The following is a 17,584-nucleotide window of genomic DNA, read 5'->3' as shown; positions in this document are numbered from 1 at the left end:
TATAAGTGTATTTACTTGGAGTTTTGTAACTTAAAAATAGTTGAACAACTGCATGTATTTATAATTGTTCAAAGTTTTACTTAAGCAACAAAATCCTGAATTTGAAGTATCCACTTTCTCTTTTAGGTCTGGCCTGAGGATATTAGTAACTGACTTCCTGCATATGAAAGATTTTATTTTGTGTGGGGTAGTGGTAAAATGGAAGATCATGATCCTATTACCCACTCTCACTTTCCATATAGTTACTTAAATACTGATGTTTGAGGATGTTATGTGCTACATTTAAAATTAATTGAGTATATTAACACAGCCACATATTGGAAAGCATTTAATTTCCTACTTTAATTGTTTAGTAGAACTAGCTAATATTTTTATTTTAACTGTTCCAGGTTCTGTATTCCTATTCAATAGGTTTTGTGTACATTTTATTGGGATTGACATGCACTAGCGGATTAAGCCCTGCAGTAACATTTTGTTCAAAGGTAAACACTGATTAATCTCGTTTTAAAATTAAAATGTTTAAATCGTTTTCTGTGTACGGAGGCCTCCTCACTGTAAAGATTATTGTTAATATAGTGTGTCAAGTCTTGCTGTTCTCTTAACATTACCTGTACTCCAGATCAGAAAGTTAACTTGTCCAATTTACAAATTAATCCTTTTTTAGTCCTTGATCAATAAAGTAGCTGAATTTTAAAAAGTGCCATAGCAGAGTTCATAATTTTATTTTTCCATTATTTAATGAAAATTAAATAAGAACCTTTGCATGAATGCATTGTTGAACAGTTTATTATTGCTCACACAGTTGATTAAAGTCTATAGTTTTATTTCATTTTGCAACACCTCAGGGTTTGTTTTGCATTTTCCTAACAGGGTTTTTGTTGTTGTTTCAGCATCCAGTTCAGACTTATGGTTATGCATTCTTTTTTTCCCTGACTGGATATTTTGGAATATCTTTTGTTCTAGCATTGATTAAAATCTTCGGTGCCCTTCTAGCTGTAACAGGTATGAACAAATTACATATTTAGTATATTAATATAAAAACAATCTACTCCTATTTTCCCATTTAGGACAAAGCTTGTGAGAATTGTTCTTGCTCTCTCTTGCTTCTACTCTCTGAGCTGATTTACCTGAGTTCATATAGCATGACTTCTCTATTGCAGTATATTTGGAAACCAAGGTTCTTTCTAACCCAGTGCCTTCACCTAGAAGGGCTTTGTGCACAAATATATGAATACCAGGAACCCTGCTAGATACATAAACAATACACTTGACAGATCTGTGGAATCAGAAATACACACCAAAATATAAGCAAAAAGGTAAGACTTATTTGGGACAGGGAGGAAAAAGTGTTAAAATAAAATGGGGCATAGATGTGCAAAAGGCAGTATCATGCTTCCCAGACATAAAATCACAGCCTCTGAGAAATTCCAGGAAGCCTTTCTACATTTATTCTCAATAGACTTATGTAGTGCACTCTGTTTAAGGCCTTGAACCTGCAGACATTTATAATTAGATGCTGTTAAGGCAATAGTAAATGTACATTGCAGGCTTGGTGCAAAAAAAAAAAAAAAAAAAAAAAAAAAAATCAAGAAGAGCAAATTGTCTTTTTAACCCCTGAACTCTTGCTTGGTCATCTGACTAGGATAACAAGATATGTTGAATTGTACATGTCAGGACTTAGATCAGAGATACAGGACATCTTATCCTATCTAACTTTTATTATATTAGTTTTGATTTGTAGCTTTTTTTTTTATAAATACAAAATAAGTGCTGGTCCTGTGCTCTAGGCACCCTTGACAGCCATTAAAAATACCATCTATAAATATAATTCCAACAGTCCATCTCCTTCATTCAGAAGTTTAAACAACAAGCAGTCAGGTAGAAGCAAAAGTCAGAACAATGCTCTTCCCTCCCCACAACACCAACTCAACTTTCAACCTTCACCAGTTCCATCTTACTACATCCACCACAAAAGCCTGTGTAAACAGATGGGCTTTGTAGCATGCCCTGCTGCTCAACAGATAAAAGCTATTTTAAACCAAGGGAGTGTGTGAATTCCAAAGCTGAATACCCTGCCACCAGTTCACTCTCTTCCAAACCAAGGAAGTAGCTATTTGACTTCTTAATAGCAGATGGAAATCTTACTGTATATTTAGAATACAACCTGTTTTGGGAGGTATCAGACAAAACCTTCTATCAAAGATGCAAATAAACTCTTCGTCTAATCTTCCAGATGCTTTGCCCAACCTTGTAGTGTTACTCCCATCTTGTTCCAGATAGTCCTTATATATGCTCCATTTTCTACCAGATGCTTAGTATGGCACATGACTACCAGGTACATCAGAAGACATAGTTATACTGTGCTATGTCATCAATATACTGAAAGTACTTAAGTAATTACTAATGCTTCTAAGATCAACATATATGCAAAGAACAAGAGAGGTGACAAGATAGAATCCTGTGGGACTCAAGAAGGGAGTGTTCTAAGGAAAGAAGATACCCAATACCATTCTCTGTGAATGCTCCACAAGAAAGGAAAAAAGCCACCCTAAGGCCCCCTTGTCCTGTTTGGGTACAAAGGCACAACATCTTATGATCTGTAGCATCAACAGTATTAATCAGTAGTATTAACAGTATCGTCTATAGCTGGCATGGACACTTGACTTCCACTCATTGGCAGGAGAAGATATACTAGCACCACCCAGGCAGTCTGTATCCATACACAGGTCAGTACCCAGATTGACAAGTATCAAGGGGATCTGTGGCAATGAGACATCCATGACCTAGATAGAAATTCCAGTCTCCCAACCACTGATTTCATCCCAGTAATATATCAAGAATATGCCCAGCTACATATGCTGAGTAGTCAACCATCTGGGATAGTTGTATGGTGAGCATGAAAAGCTTGAGCCAGCTCAGAAGATTTGCCATCTACATAAATGTTGAAGTTACTAAGCCCTTAGTGCCACAGCAGCAAGGAACCTTACCTGCTTATGCATGAACTTTGCAGAGGAACAGGGTGATGTGCACACTAAAAATAGTTCAGTCTTAACTCAGTTTTGGAACCGACATATGGAATGTGCTAGCAATGAATTTTTTTCCTCTCCTTGCTCGGAGAAGAGGAACTGCAGTTTAAAGTAACGAAAAATGATCAGTGCTAAACAGATCCTATATGAAACACTGGACACAAGTACTTTTTTCAACAGGGCAATATTAATTTAGTCCAGTGATTTTCAACCTGTGGTCCACAAAGTATGTTTAAGATTTCCAAAGGGGTCCTCACCTCCATTTGAAATTTTTTTAGGGGTCTGCAAATGAAAAAAAGATTGAAAACCACTGATTTAGTCTATTAATGTTTTGTCTGTCTAACATACTTAATGAAGGATGATTCCACTGTCAGGAGTAGTATATTTACTTATCAATAATTTGTTTAAGCTTTAAATTGTTTCTAAAATCAAATGTATTACCAGAATGGCAAGTATGACAAACCATGATTTAGGGATTATCTGTACTAATTTACTGTGGTTTACATCTGTGTTCACTCAGCCATCATCATGGAGCTGGTCATAATATTTTAGCACATAGTGTTACTTTAATGTGGTAAAACTAGCTACAGCAAAATTACATCTCTAAGTGAACATTATTAATCTGTACGATCGTGACCTTGCAAGTCAGCAATCATAGAAGCTGCTTGCATATCAAGGTTATCTCTGGTTTTGAATGGGAAGGGTGTCTCGAAATGACTTTATCAAGTTGTCTCCAACACAAACAAGAAGTCAGGAGAGATTCAGGGTTTTTTCTTTCTATATCCCTATTTCCAAAATCCTTTTTAAATTAATGCTCCTTGTCATAGTCGACTGACACAGTCATACGCAGAGCTGTTTAAAACAAGGGAATTGTTAGACATCGAGAAGGTAAAATTTCATTTGGATATATTTCACAAGACTAAATTGTGTCCCTGATCCTCCTCCATTTTATATAGATGTAATAGCTGTGTGTCGAAAATGGTTACGTCAGGCTCATTTCTTCCTTAGGTTACCCCTTTTGATAAATACAAACATCAGTCACAGGGATTGGGGGTTGGGGTGGGGGGAAGCAGGAAGATGCCAGGGAACTTCTTACTTCCCTTCCCTCTGCCCCAAAAGCTGGTTTCTGTAAGGTAATGTTCTTCTTCATTTACCATAGTGGAAGGGAGAATATGGACAGTTTTGACCCAAAATATTAATGGTCTAATTTATTATAAAGCATTTTAATCAAGTTTGCCACTGTCATAGTTTGAGTTTTGCTTTTTTAACCAAGTTCACTATATGCATTGATTTCAAATGAGAACAGATGAGAAGAGTTGTTTCATGCCTTAAAACAGTTTTTAAAAAGTGTATTTTACTGTGTTAAAGAATGCTGTGGAATAGTAAAACCTTCCCAGGAATTCCTGTGCCTTGACCTTGACAGTCTTAGCACTCTAGCCCTTTCTACTTTGCCTGTAGCAATGGGGAAATGTTTACCATGCCTTGGAAGAGCATCACATTCATTACTGCCCCCCTGACTACCCCCATATTGAGCAAGAGGGGGAAAAGAATTTAATGAAAATTGTATTTCTATTAGCAGAATGAGAAATTATCAGACTTAATTGGAAAAAAGAGAAAGCACTTAATTTAGAAGGAAATGGTTACATAAATATTTTAATTAATAACTAATTTGGTGAAAGAACAGAAATAATAGTACTTAGAAAAACTCATGTAATTTAACCATTTTTAAATTATTCATCTAAACTCTTTTCTAATTAAAACTCAATTTTCTTTTTTATTCCCTTCATTTTTCATTAATTGAAAATGATTTTATTTGATATGCATAAACTTCTTAAAATGTAAAGATAATTACTAAAAAAGTTGAGATCAGGTGAAGATAAAGCAAAGGTACAAGAGAATACTTCTGCCCATGTTAATCCTAGTTTTAAGAGAACACTTGTGGAAAAATGTAAGATTCACCTGACCATCTATGAGTGTTATTGTTGAGTAGTTTCCTATTTGACTACTATATAAACAGTTATGCAGTCAGAACATGACCATGTAGACTAGATAATTCATATGATATTTCAATGCGATTTATGGAAGTTGTGGTTAATTTTGGCATAATCCAGCAGGTTATAGCTTTACCTAAATCTGTCCTCATAAACAACAATTCAGATTTTCTTTAGTGACAAGATCGCAGGTAGGCAGAGATTAGTGAAATAGTACATGTGGCCTTCTGAAATCCATTGTCCCATTCAGTGTCCTGACCAGAGTTATTTCTCTGTACTGAGGCCTGCTGTTATGTAAATAAAACTTTAAATACCTTCAAAAAAGTTAAGATGCAAATACCTATCCCCTTCAAAATAAAACCAAAAGCAAGAATCTATGCTGGTAGATTCTGACCAAAATAAAGTAAGATTGTAATAGTAAGTATTACAGTATATCTAAATCTTATTAACATTTTTAAACTCTTCATTTTGTTTTTAAAATGTACATAATCTAGTTCACAATTTCTACCGGCAACGGTTTCAAAGATGGTTTATCACATTCCAATGATACCTGTGATCTGGTGAGAGTAAAGTGAGCATTGGGATAACTGAATCTGGTTACTTTGGGAGTGTCTGTACTAGGATTATCTTTATTGGTTTTGCTACATCGATGCAAACCTCACTGTGGATGTGGTGCACCAGTTTCAAACCAGGAGAAGCCACACCCCCAGTGCAAACCTTATTTGACACTGGTCGAGTCATCTACCAGTTTGCACTGGTGAAGCTCACCAATACAAATATCCCTGCTATAGATAGGCCCTTAATTACCTACCCTGTTTCCCCGAAAATAAGACATCCTCCGAAAATAAGGCCTACTTACAGTTTTGCCTCTCGTTGTAATATAAGGCATCCCCCCGATAATAAGGCATCCACCGATAATAAGGCATTTTTCATCTCTGAAAAATAAGACATCCCCTGAAAATAAGACCTAGCGCATCTTTGGGAGCAAAAATTAATATAAGACACTGTCTTATTTTCGGGGAAACAGGGTAGTTTATTAATATCTCCTAATAACAGCTTTAGTTGGATTATAACGAGATCTAAATTAGAGTTAACCATTGTTTTTCTTCTGCAGTAACAACAGGAAGAAAAGCAATGACCATTGTGCTTTCTTTTTTGTTCTTTGCAAAGCCATTCACATTCCAGTAAGTATCTACTTGTCCTTTTATGGCTTGTGTATTTCATAAAATCAGGTTCTTGATTACTGAAATTAAATAATATTACCAGTTAACCATCAAAATGTTTGAGTAAGATTTTCTTCTCATTTCTACTACAAATGTTTGAAAGTTGTTCTAAATATTGACTGGTTTGTTGATTGTTATGCCAGAGAGAATAATTTCATTTTTTCCCAAAAACATTAGAAGACAAATCCATTGTACATATTGGGAGTGGGCGGAAGGTGATGGTTTTTTGTTGTTGTTTTTGGGCGGGGGGGCGGGGGGAGACAATTTCGTAGTCTACGAAAATCTTATGTAACATCTAGCATTTACTTGTTAATTAGCTGCTTGGGGGCTTACTCTGTAGAGAAAACTTTGGCTAAAGAACTGTACTCTTTCCAATAAAATGATGTAGTTTTCTCCTTGTATAGGGCTCAACTTTGAGGTCTTACTCAATATACTTTTTTATAACTAACCTTCTATTATCTTGACCATTAACTTGTAAGTTTATGGGCAATATTGACATAGCTTTTTTTAAGGGTTTTAGAACACTTTCCAAAGGGTTTACATTAATAAGGCTAAATGATTTACATCAAGTCTAATTATTTCTGGATTGAAATAAAATAGCATTTAACTTTATTGCCATTGTACTTTGTAACAAGTTGTATTGGAGGAATGTAAGCAAAGAATGCCCAAAATATTTACATGTAATTTAGTCCTTCTGAAAAAGGTGAAGTATTTCTTTTATATACACACCTCTACCCCTGTATAACGCTGTCCTCGGGAGCCAAAAAATCTTACCGCATTATAGGTGAAACCGCGTTATATCGAACTTGCTTTGATCCGCCGGAGTGTGCAGCCCCACCCCCCCGGAGCGCTGCTTTACCGCGTTATATCCGAATTCGTGTTATATCGGGTCACGTTTATATTGGGGTAGAGCTGTGTATAAACATATAAACACAAAGCCTAATGGTAAACAAACAATTTTGATGAGTGGAACAAAAAAAAAAAAGGTGCTGAAATCAGGCAATCCAAAGTAATGATGGAGAAAAGAGCCCTATCCTGTTTCCCCGAAAATAAGACATCCTCCGAAAATAAGGCCTACTTACAGTTTTGCCTCTCGTTGTAATATAAGGCATCCCCCCGATAATAAGACCTCCCCGATAATAAGGCATCCACTGATGTGTACCGTATTCTTCTTCATTGAAAAATAAGACATCCCCTGAAAATAAGACCTAGCGCATCTTTGGGAGCAAAAATTAATATAAGACACTGTCTTATTTTCGGGGAAACAGGGTATGTAGGAGCAGTAGTCATAAAATATAGCTCCTATAAACATGGGAATGTACTGCAGATTGAGGGTATTTTATTCATACAGCTAAGAACCATTACACTTAATTATAGCTTAGTATATAAGTTATCGTTCCCCTTTATTCGACATTGGTGAGGCCTCATCTGGAATACTGTGTCCAGTTTTGAGCCCCACACTACAAGAAGGATGTGGAAAAATTGGAAAGAGTCCAGCAGAGGGCAACAAAAATGATTAGGGGTCTGGAGCACATGACTTATGAGGAGAGGCTGAGGGAACTGGGATTGTTTAGTCTCCAGAAGAGAAGAATGAGGGGGGATTTGATAGTAGCCTTCAACTACCTGAAGGGGGGGTTCCAAAGAGGATGGAGCTCGGCTGTTCTCAGTGGTGGCAGATGACAGAACAAGGAGCAATGGTCTCAAGTTGCAGTGGGGGAGGTCCAGGTTGGATATCAGGAAAAACTGTTTCACTAGGACGGTGGTGAAACACTGGAATGCGTTACCTAGGGAGGTGGTGGAGTCTCCTTCCTTGGAGGTTTTTAAGGCCCGGCTTGACAAAGCCCTGGCTGGGATGATTTAGCTGGGAATTGGTCCTGCTTTGAGCAGGGGGTTGGACTAGATGACCTCTTGAGGTCCCTTCCAACTCTGATATTCTATGATTCTATGATATGTGGACAGGCTATGTCAAATAAATTTCCTTCTCCAGCCTACTTACCTAAGAGGAAGGAGAGAGGATAATAAAAATTAAAGATCTAAGCTAATACCTTGGCTGGGTCCTACCACTTGCTTCTCTCTCACTGGAGACCATCTTTTAGATTGTCAACTTCTTGAGGCAGAGACTTTATTTTTGTCTTGTAGAATATGAGGCACATCATTGGCACATTACAAATAAACTGTTAATGCTATGATTATTTTCCTCTTTTTCCCCCTTCAGGTACGTGTGGTCAGGTTTATTAGTTGTCCTGGGTATATTTCTGAATGTTTACAGTAAGAATATGGATAAAATCAAGCTGCCTTCGCTACGAGGTCTTTGGAACAAAACTGCGGAAGAAAGAAAGACACGGACGTTGTCACAAACTGTGTAGACAGTGGTTTTATGCCATGTCTTGAATCTGACTTATTTTATTGGAACAGTCTTCAACTGGTTCACTTTCCACAGGGAACATTATTAAAACCAAAGGAGCTGAAGGCATATTGTCTGCTTGCAGATGATTTGACATGAACAGTTTTATGTGAGCCTTCTCTTCAGAGCACTTGAATTCGTCATAGGTGTTATATACCATTGTCAGAAGGCATTATCAAGCCAATGAAGGAAAGCAACTCCTGGCAGACTGCTGAAAAACTATGCTCCAAATGGGGGACAGTAGAATATTATTTTGAGCATTTTTATCATATCAGATGTGGCTGATTTGAGATGAGTGGTTGTTTGTTTTTATTGTTGGGTTGGGATTATTTAAAAGTAATATTGTATTAACACTTAATGGAAGCTAATCAGCTACTGATTGACCAAATTGAAATTTTAAAGTTGGAAGAGGTAGAATACGGTATGTCATGATTTTTCATTTTAAATAAAAATTCAGTTTAAGTTCTTGATGAGCTTCTCAACATTGTACATTTGTTAATATAATTGGGCATTTCTGTTGAAATCAGAATCTGATTATTGATTTAAATTTGAGATTGAAAGAATCATGATTTTTTTTCCATTTCTCCCCCCCCCATCCAGCTTTTAAAAAAATATTAAAAAGTGCACATAGACATTGCTGTTAAACCTAATGTGGGGGGAAAAAGTACCAAGATCTGTATCTGCTTGCAATACTATTTCACCATCAGAGGAGTTGTCTGCTGCTTACTGTACTGGTGTAAAACAGTGAAAGTTCTCAGCACACAGGTTAATATATTAAACATTATTTCTCTTCACTGTCCTCAAATTAAAGCTTTAACTCCAAACATGAGTGGATGACAGTGAGATTTTTCTTCCAGTGGACAGAGTGCACACACAGGATCTTACTGATCAGGAGGTGTGGGTAAATGAGACACAGGGATTGATTCCAGGGCTGCCCAGAGGATTCAGGGGGCCCGGGGCAAAACAATTTCGGGGGCCCCTTCCATTAAAAAAAAGTTGCAATACTATAGAATACTATATTTTCATGGGGGCCCCTGTGGGGCCTGGGGCAAATTGCCCCACTTGTTCCCCCTCTCCCCCCCCGCCCGTGGGCGGCCCTGATGGATTCAAGGGGCAAGCTACAAACTTAACTAACAACACCCCTCCCCGTTGCTATCTGCCCATCCTCTCTCTCATAGCAGGTATTTAATTGGGTCCAGTGTGGAGTTAAAAGGATCCCACCATAAAACCAATAATTCAGCTCACTTCTGAATCCTCTCACCCCTCTTCCTCCCTCCCACACACCCCCTCCTCCAGTAAAGACTTCAAGTCTCTCTTTCTCCTTACAGCAAAAGGTTCTTACCAGTCATATGTTGCAATAAGTTAAAAATTCCTATTCTTATTCCTTTATGCTGCACTGCGCCTCCACAAAGCTATGAGAGGCAAAAAAAAAAAAAAAAAAACCCTCTGTACCCCTCCAGTTCGGCCCAATAGGAAAAATTCCTTCCTGATCTCCAAAATAGGTGGTGTGTTAGACCAGGGGTCTCAAACACATGGCCCGGAGTTATTTCCTGCAGCCTGCCATAGGCACCAACTCCACCTGCAGCCAAACTCCTCCTCCTCCCCCCCCACCCAAGCACGCCACGTCCCCGCTCCTCCGCCTACCTCCCAGCGCTTCCCGCCATCACTCTTTGGTGGCACTTAGGACTTTCCAGGAGGGAGTGGGGAGGAGCGGGGAGGTGGCGCACTCAGGGGAGGAGGCAGAGAAGAGGCAGGGGTGGGGATTTGGGGAAGGAGTTGGAATAGGGGTGGGAAGAGGCGGGGCCTCATGGACAAGCAGTCTGAGGTGTGAAGGTATGAAGGTCAGCATGTATGATTCTTTGCAGTGAGTAGTTGGGAAGCATGTTTGTTAAAAGTGGCAACATATTTTGTATGAATAGTTAAAAAGTTCCTGCCATTACAGCTATGTTGATAGACTGTTAGTGTAGATCATCATCAGTGTTATTGACCACATAAGGAATAGTTACAGGTGTTTATATTTTATTAAAACCCCTCTTCGCATTACAGTTTTTAAAAAGTTAATACATTGACTTTTAATAGCATACTATTACTCTTCACTTTTTTCATTTTTGACTATACTTTTATATGGTTATATGAAAAGGTTTCAGTTATGTGGCCCTCGGGCCAATGTACTAGTCCTCATGTGGCCCTTGTGGTGATTTGAGTTTGAGATCCCTGTGTTAAACCCAACAAAGAGTCTGGTGGCACCTTAAAGACTAACAGATTTATTTGGGCATAAGCTTTCGTGAGTAAAAACCTCACTTCTTCGGATGCATAGAGTGAAAGCTACAGATGCAGGCATTATATACTGACACATGGAGAGCAGGGAGTTACTTCACAAGTGGAGAACCAGTGTTGACAAGGCCAATTCAATCAGGGTGGATGTAGTCCACTCCCAATAATAGATGAGGAGGTGTCAATTCCAGGAGAGGAAAAGCTGCTTCTGTAGTGAGCCAGCCACTCCCAATCCCTATTCAAGCCCAGATTAATGGTGTTGAATTTGCAAATGAATTTTAGTTCTGCTGTTTCTCTTTGAAGTCTGTTTCTGAAGTTTTTTTGTTCAATGACAGTGACTTTTAAATCTGTGATAGAATGACCAGGGAGATTGAAGTGTTCACTTACTGGCTTGTGTATGTTACCATTCCTGATGTCCGATTTGTGTCCATTTATTCTTTTGCGGAGGGACTGTCCGGTTTGGCCAATGTACATGGCAGAGGGGCATTGCTGGCACATGATGGCATATATGACAACCGGGGTCTCATTTTTTCAGGAAATAATAGCAAATGCCATCTTTTTCTGGGGCCGTTTTTGATCTTTGTAAGTCTGGTCATTACTTCCCGTGATGTAAAGTCTTGTTCCAGGTCCCCTGTATAGCCAACTCAGGGTAGAGGATGAAGGCATCCTGGACACTGCACTTTGTTCTGAGCTACATGGTCAAACACACCCTTGAAAATGAGAATAGTCTCTCGGATGGGATTCCGCAGCAAGATGAGGACTCATCTCGAGGATCTCTCTCATAACCTTAGGGCAGTTTGACCGGTAGAGCTTCTGGATCCTGGATGCTGCTGCTTGATCGTAGCAGCAACTGATGTTCCTTCTCCTGGCTTCTCTGATGATGATGTTATGGCCCAACGCAGGAGTCAGTCAGTGTGTGAGCAGTCAGTGTGTTCTCCCGAGTTCCCTTCCTCGTAGATACAATTTCTGCAGACAGGTCTTTAGTGAGTTGGTCTACAAGGAGGTCTAAGTCAAAGGAGGCTGTCTTCGCCAACTCCTCCATCCAAGGGCTTTAGCCCTTGCTAAAGACTGTTGCTCCTCTGGCTGCTCAATCTCCGCAGGCTCATGCTGAAAAATTGCTGTGGAATTAGCCTGTTGCCTCATTTCCTCCCGGTGTTGAGAACTCCTTTCAGCCAAATCTTGAGGCATGATCTCCGGTATGACGACAGTGTCTTCCCTTACAAATTTTAGGGTAGCACTGGTCTTTTTAGGAAGAACAGTTTTGGAGGTACCAGTGCTGGCCTTTTTAGGGATGTGGTCTTGCGTGGGAGTTTCTGGGACTACGCTGGTCTTTCTGTGGATGAGTTCTGTCTGGTTTTTTTGTTTGTTTTTGTTTTGTTTTTGATACAGTGAGAGACCACCTAGGGAGAAGGTCCCGTTGGGTGGTCTTGGAGGCTGTGCTGGTCCACCTAGGGTTGAAGTCCCATTGTAACTCTTCACAGTCAGCTTTGGACTAATTTTATATCATCTGCAACCTTTGCCACTTCCCAGTTCATCCCCTTTCTCACATATTTTATGAATATATTGAAGAGCATAGGTCCCAGTACAGATCCTTGAGGGACTCTGCTATTTACCTCTTTCCATTATGAAAACTGACCATTTATTCCTACACTTATCTTTTAACCAGTTATTGATCCATGAGAGGACCTTCCCTCTTATCCCATGACTGCTTACTTTTAATAAGAGCCTTTGATGTGCGACCTTGTCAAAGGCTTTCTGAAAGTCTAAGTACACCATATCAACTGGATCAACCTTGTCCACGTGCTTGTTAACACTCTCAAAGAATTCAAGTATGTCACATTGTTGCTAATTCTCAATTTTATTGAGAGTCTCACAATACTTGATGTTTCTCTTAAACTCCCAGCTACTGGACTCACAACATTGACTGGTTATGCCATACATAGGGGACTGGATGAAAGAAGGTATGGAGGTGACCGTATGTGGGCTTGTCTACATGAACACTTAGTTTTTGGCAAGCTGGGATGTAAATCTGCCGGGCACTAAGTGTCCATGTGGACCCTGCTGCTGCACACTAATGGTTCCTTAGTGTGCTTTGATTTACATCACAGTTTGTCACAAACTAAGTGATTATGTAGACAAGTCCTGAGGAGCTGACAAACAAGTGGATGAGACTGAAACAGTGGCAGAGAGGAGAGAGTGGAGGGCAACATGAAAATTGACAAGGGATAAGCAGGGTGGGACAGAGGAGGAGCCTGGAGATGGTGACAATCTTAAATTTGATGGAATAGTGATTAAGAGCCAATCAGAGGATTTGAAATAAGTTCAGATGCATTTTTCCCCCCCAGTCACAGCTCTTGTTCCTTCCTCTCCACATCAGCCTTAAGCAGCTATTTCCCAATGAGGGCAATTCACATGCCAGGTTTGCAAAGGAGGGGGGAAGTTTCCAGGTATTTAATTTTTTACCGATTCTGAAAAAAAAGTTTTCAGTCTTCCTTAACTCAAGAACAGATTAATGGATTCCCCTCAGATTTGATGAAAATGTTTAGGTGGAGACCAAGAATGGAAGAGGTGAGTCCCAAAGGAATTTCTCAGGCAATTTTTGAGCAAGTGAAACCAGGGTAATAAAATCTTAACTGTAGTATTCTCTGCCTCACTATAATCTGGTGGTTAGTGTTACTGATTTACTGGGTTCTGTATCTGTGCCTCAATTTTTCCATCTGTAAAATGGGAATAATAAAGAAATTTTTAACAAAGGTCAGAAGAGTCCTCAAATGAAAATTACTATAAAAGTATTAATTGTATCCTTAAAAACAACAAGGAGTCTGGTGGTACCTTAAAGACTAACAGATTTATTTGGGCATAAGCTTTCGTGGTATGTGCATCTGAAGAAGTGAGGTTTTTACCCACGAAAGCTTCTGTCCAAATAAATCTGTTAGTCTTTAAGGTGCCACCAGACTCCTTGTTGTTTTTGTAGATACAGACTAACATGGCTACCCCCTGATAATTGTATCCTTGATACATTCATACATCTTAAATCAGTCCAATCACAATTTCTAACTGAAATTAAAAGATACAGATTGCAGTGACTGATGTTCTTATAATCAGCATTTTGTCTGAAATTTCACCATTTGGTAACGGTTTGTAGTGTTAATGGAATTAATCAAACTGAACAATTTTCTTCTCTATTTCATACAAGATTGAGTTAGTGGACCGCACATTAGAAAATGTCAATTTTTTTTAAAGAATTGCTTTATATTATAGGTGTTCTGGAATTTGCAATACTTAGACTAATCTTGTTATGGGTTTAGAGTTGCTAGAGCAAGTTAAAGAGTTGGGTTTTTTTAGGGAGGGGGGTTGGTATTTTCATAGGTGTGAGTTTTAATACTCACTAATCCCCTGTATATAACGGAGTTATGTAAGGGCAAACTTCACAAAAGTGAGAGAAACCCATAATTTGCCACCAGTCATGGTCTGTTTCAATTTCTTGGCTTGTAGTCAGAATGCTACTTATACTATGGTGTAGTGACATTAAGAGAATATTCACTTCAGTGAATTACTATTTTATAATGAGCTTTATAATGCAAGTGGATAAAATTTACACACCTTCAAGTGTTCTTTATTTAAGGCTTATTTTTGGACCATTCCCCCATATGTGCATGCTACTCATAAAATGGCATTTTATATCAGGTCAGTAAAGCTGATGATTATTTGTATTGCATTAGCACCTACCACCTTAGCCATGGTCCAGAACCTCATTGGGCTCAGCACTGTATAAACAGAACAAAGATGACCCCTATCTGAAAGAGCTTACAATCTAAGCATAAAATGAGTGACACTATTTCCCACCTTCTCACCACAGAACTTCCCTGTAGAGGAGGTCTAAGACATGTGGACAGATCCCAAAAAACTACATCTAGATACAATGGGATTAAAGTGAATTCTAAACCTCAGGTGGCCTGGATTCCGCAATCAGATCTGATATGATTGCGCACAGTCCAGGCACACAGGTCCACTCAGACACCACTGCAGGACTGGGGCCCAATTCTCTCCAAAGAGATTACATCTGCTATGGCTTTCCCATGTGAGGTTGCATTATTGCATTTCCTGGACACCTTTGTATGCCAAAAGTATTAAAGTAACAGATAACCATTAACTTGTTTCTTCTGTCATCTTCCTATGTCAGTTCTGCCAAGAGAGGAGGGGGGAAGCCGGTACAAATTACTGGGGCCCAGCTTCCCCCCCCCAGCTCTCGTTGGCCCTGTTTAGCTGATCCGCCCTTGCTGGGGGGCCCGAAACATTTTTTTCACCGGGGCCTGAACCTACTCTCCGCAGCCCTGCTGCCAAGGTATTAATAATTCTAACATTTGTGTGTGTATATAAACTTATAAAAGTTAACGTTCAAAATATCACACATTCAGCATTTTGTGACACCATCATAGATTTAGTCTGTCATCACCTACTGTGTTATCTACTTAGTCAGTGGCTAGATTTAATGTAAAATTTAGAGATACACCCTCATCTCTCCGATTGTTGCATCATCTCCCATCACTTCAGTGATGCCATGTCCTCCTCTTAAATCACTCTGCCATTGGGCTGCAAATTTTAACTCCTACTTGCCTTTTAGACCCTACCTCTAACTTTGACTTCGTGTCCTTTCACATTTCTAGTCCATAGTGACAGCAGCTTTGATGTCCCTTTCTTTCACTTTTCCCACAAGTGTTTCCATGCTCTCTTTCATAGAATCATAGGACTGGAAGGGACCTTGAGACTATTACTTATCACCTTATTATCTTCTAGATGTTTGCAAATTGATTGCTTAAGTATTTGCTCCATTATCTTTCCCGGTACAGAAGTAAAGCTGACTGTTCTGTAATTCCCTGGGTTGGCCTTATTTCCCTTTTTATAGAGTGGCACTATATTTGCCCTTTTCCAAACTTCTGGAGTCTCTCCCGTCTTCCATGACTTTTCAAAGATAATTGCTAATGGCTCAGATATCTCCTTAGTCAGCTCCTTGAGTATTCTAGGATGCATTTCATCAGGCCCTGGTGACTTGAAGGCACGTAATTTGTCTAAGTAAAGTAATTTCATGTTTTCCTTCATGCTTGGAATGCCCTCCCCAAACCTGTTCACCAATTCACATCCTTTGTCTCATTCAGTCTTTCCATAAAATCTCACTTCTGCGATTTTGCCTGAGACCTAAGGCAGAAAGCAATATTATTTTTAAAAGGTAGTAATACCCATAGAGATGAGTGCCTGCCTCACTGATCTGTGTTGTTTGTTTCCTTCTTTCTTTGCTCCCATGTACAAACCACCCTTTGTGTTTGACCATTGCTTGTTAAGTCGTGGCATTTTTAGGGTGTATGCTTTTCTTGGCCATGACCATGTTTATATTTGTACAGCCTGGGGAGCTAGAAAAATAAAGCCAAACTTTACTAGTCGGGTCAGTAATTAAATGGAGTGCTTATGCTTTCTTAAAGTGGTTCTTATAGTGTAGGTAGTTGCTCATAGTTCGTTAGATGAAAGACTTCTCTTGACTCATATTTTCCTAATACTATACAGTATCTTAATTTTAATATTTATATAGTTCCTTCTACTTGACTACCCCAGTGGTTTACCATCATTTTTAGTCTCACGGTGAGGCAGAAATATCTTTATTTTACTGCTGAGGAGAAAGATGTTGTGACTTGCCTAAAGTTGCCTGTTCTAGGGTGAATTGGGACTAGAACTAATAGATGACTCCCTATTCCTATGACTTAACTCAAAGATTGGTCTTGGAGAGATTCAGACCCACAACCAAACATCACCATCATCAGCTCAATCCTATTGTACCTAGATATTAAAAGGATTTCTAAATTACATGTAACTTTTGAGTTCAAAGTGGAACAACAGCCTTAAGTTTTAGTTTCTATGCTTCTTGTCACAAGCTTGGTTTTAGTATGGTTGCATTTATTTTAACACTATGGAAACAAAAAGAAGCGGGGGGAGGAGGGGAAGATACTGGCTGTCACAGGAGAAAGTACAGAACCTTTTGGCCCCTAAATAACCTAGCAAATCTGGCCCTTAGTGCCTCACAGGAAGTGTTCAGGACTGAGCCCTATTTTTTTGTACAGCAAATGGATAGTGCACAAATAAGTTATATTAAAGCTAAAGATGCAGATAGGGACTAGCAGGATTTTCAAAAACATGTAAGCACGTTAGGCTCTTCTGAAAAAAATCCTCACTATGCACCTTTAGGTGCTAATTACCTTTGAAAATCTAGCCTTAACACTCCTGATCGGGTCCACATAGAGGATGCCAGTTCTTGCTGCAAGAAATATACAATCCAAAGTATATCAAAAGATCAGAGGGGTAGCCGTGTTAGTCTGAATCTGTAAAAAGCAACAGAGGGTCCTGTGGCACCTTTGAGACTAACAGAAGTACTGGGGGCATAAGCTTTCGTGGGTGAGAACCTCACTTCTTCAGATGCAAGAGATTGTTTATATCAAAAGACACTGTTTTCCTCCTTCCTCCTCCTAGAAAGGCACCAAATCTGGATCATTTATTTTTACATGGAAATTTTTTCATATTTTGAAAATGGAAAGTTTAGTTGAGGAAGTCTCTGGATGCCTTAATACACAATTCAAAATTAGCTCTCTGATAGAGTCAAATTCTGCCCTCAATCACACC

At 39.1% G+C, this 17,584-nt stretch overlaps 1 protein-coding gene across 4 annotated transcripts in view; it reads left to right on the top strand.

Moving 5' to 3' along the window:
- The window catches only part of SLC35B3 (solute carrier family 35 member B3), a 35,854-nt gene extending 26,742 nt beyond the window's left edge, over positions 1-9,112 (top strand). For 3 of the 4 annotated variants that reach the window (XM_034762290.1, XM_034762291.1, XM_034762289.1), the window contains exons 7-10: positions 390-482; positions 891-1,002; positions 6,132-6,201; positions 8,456-9,112. In XM_034762290.1, the coding sequence (XP_034618181.1) occupies positions 390-482; positions 891-1,002; positions 6,132-6,201; positions 8,456-8,606 (426 nt within the window). In that variant the 3' untranslated portion in view covers positions 8,607-9,112. Of the gene's footprint in view, positions 1-389; positions 483-890; positions 1,003-1,160; positions 1,317-6,131; positions 6,208-8,455 lie in introns of those variants that run through there. The other variant, XR_004644657.1, reaches the window with a different exon arrangement.
- Positions 9,113-17,584: the final 8,472 nt, after the last annotated feature.

This window comes from Trachemys scripta, chromosome 2, assembly GCF_013100865.1.
Source record: "Trachemys scripta elegans isolate TJP31775 chromosome 2, CAS_Tse_1.0, whole genome shotgun sequence".
NCBI lineage: Eukaryota > Metazoa > Chordata > Testudines > Emydidae > Trachemys > Trachemys scripta.
This window is presented reverse-complemented; position numbering and strand designations above follow the sequence as displayed.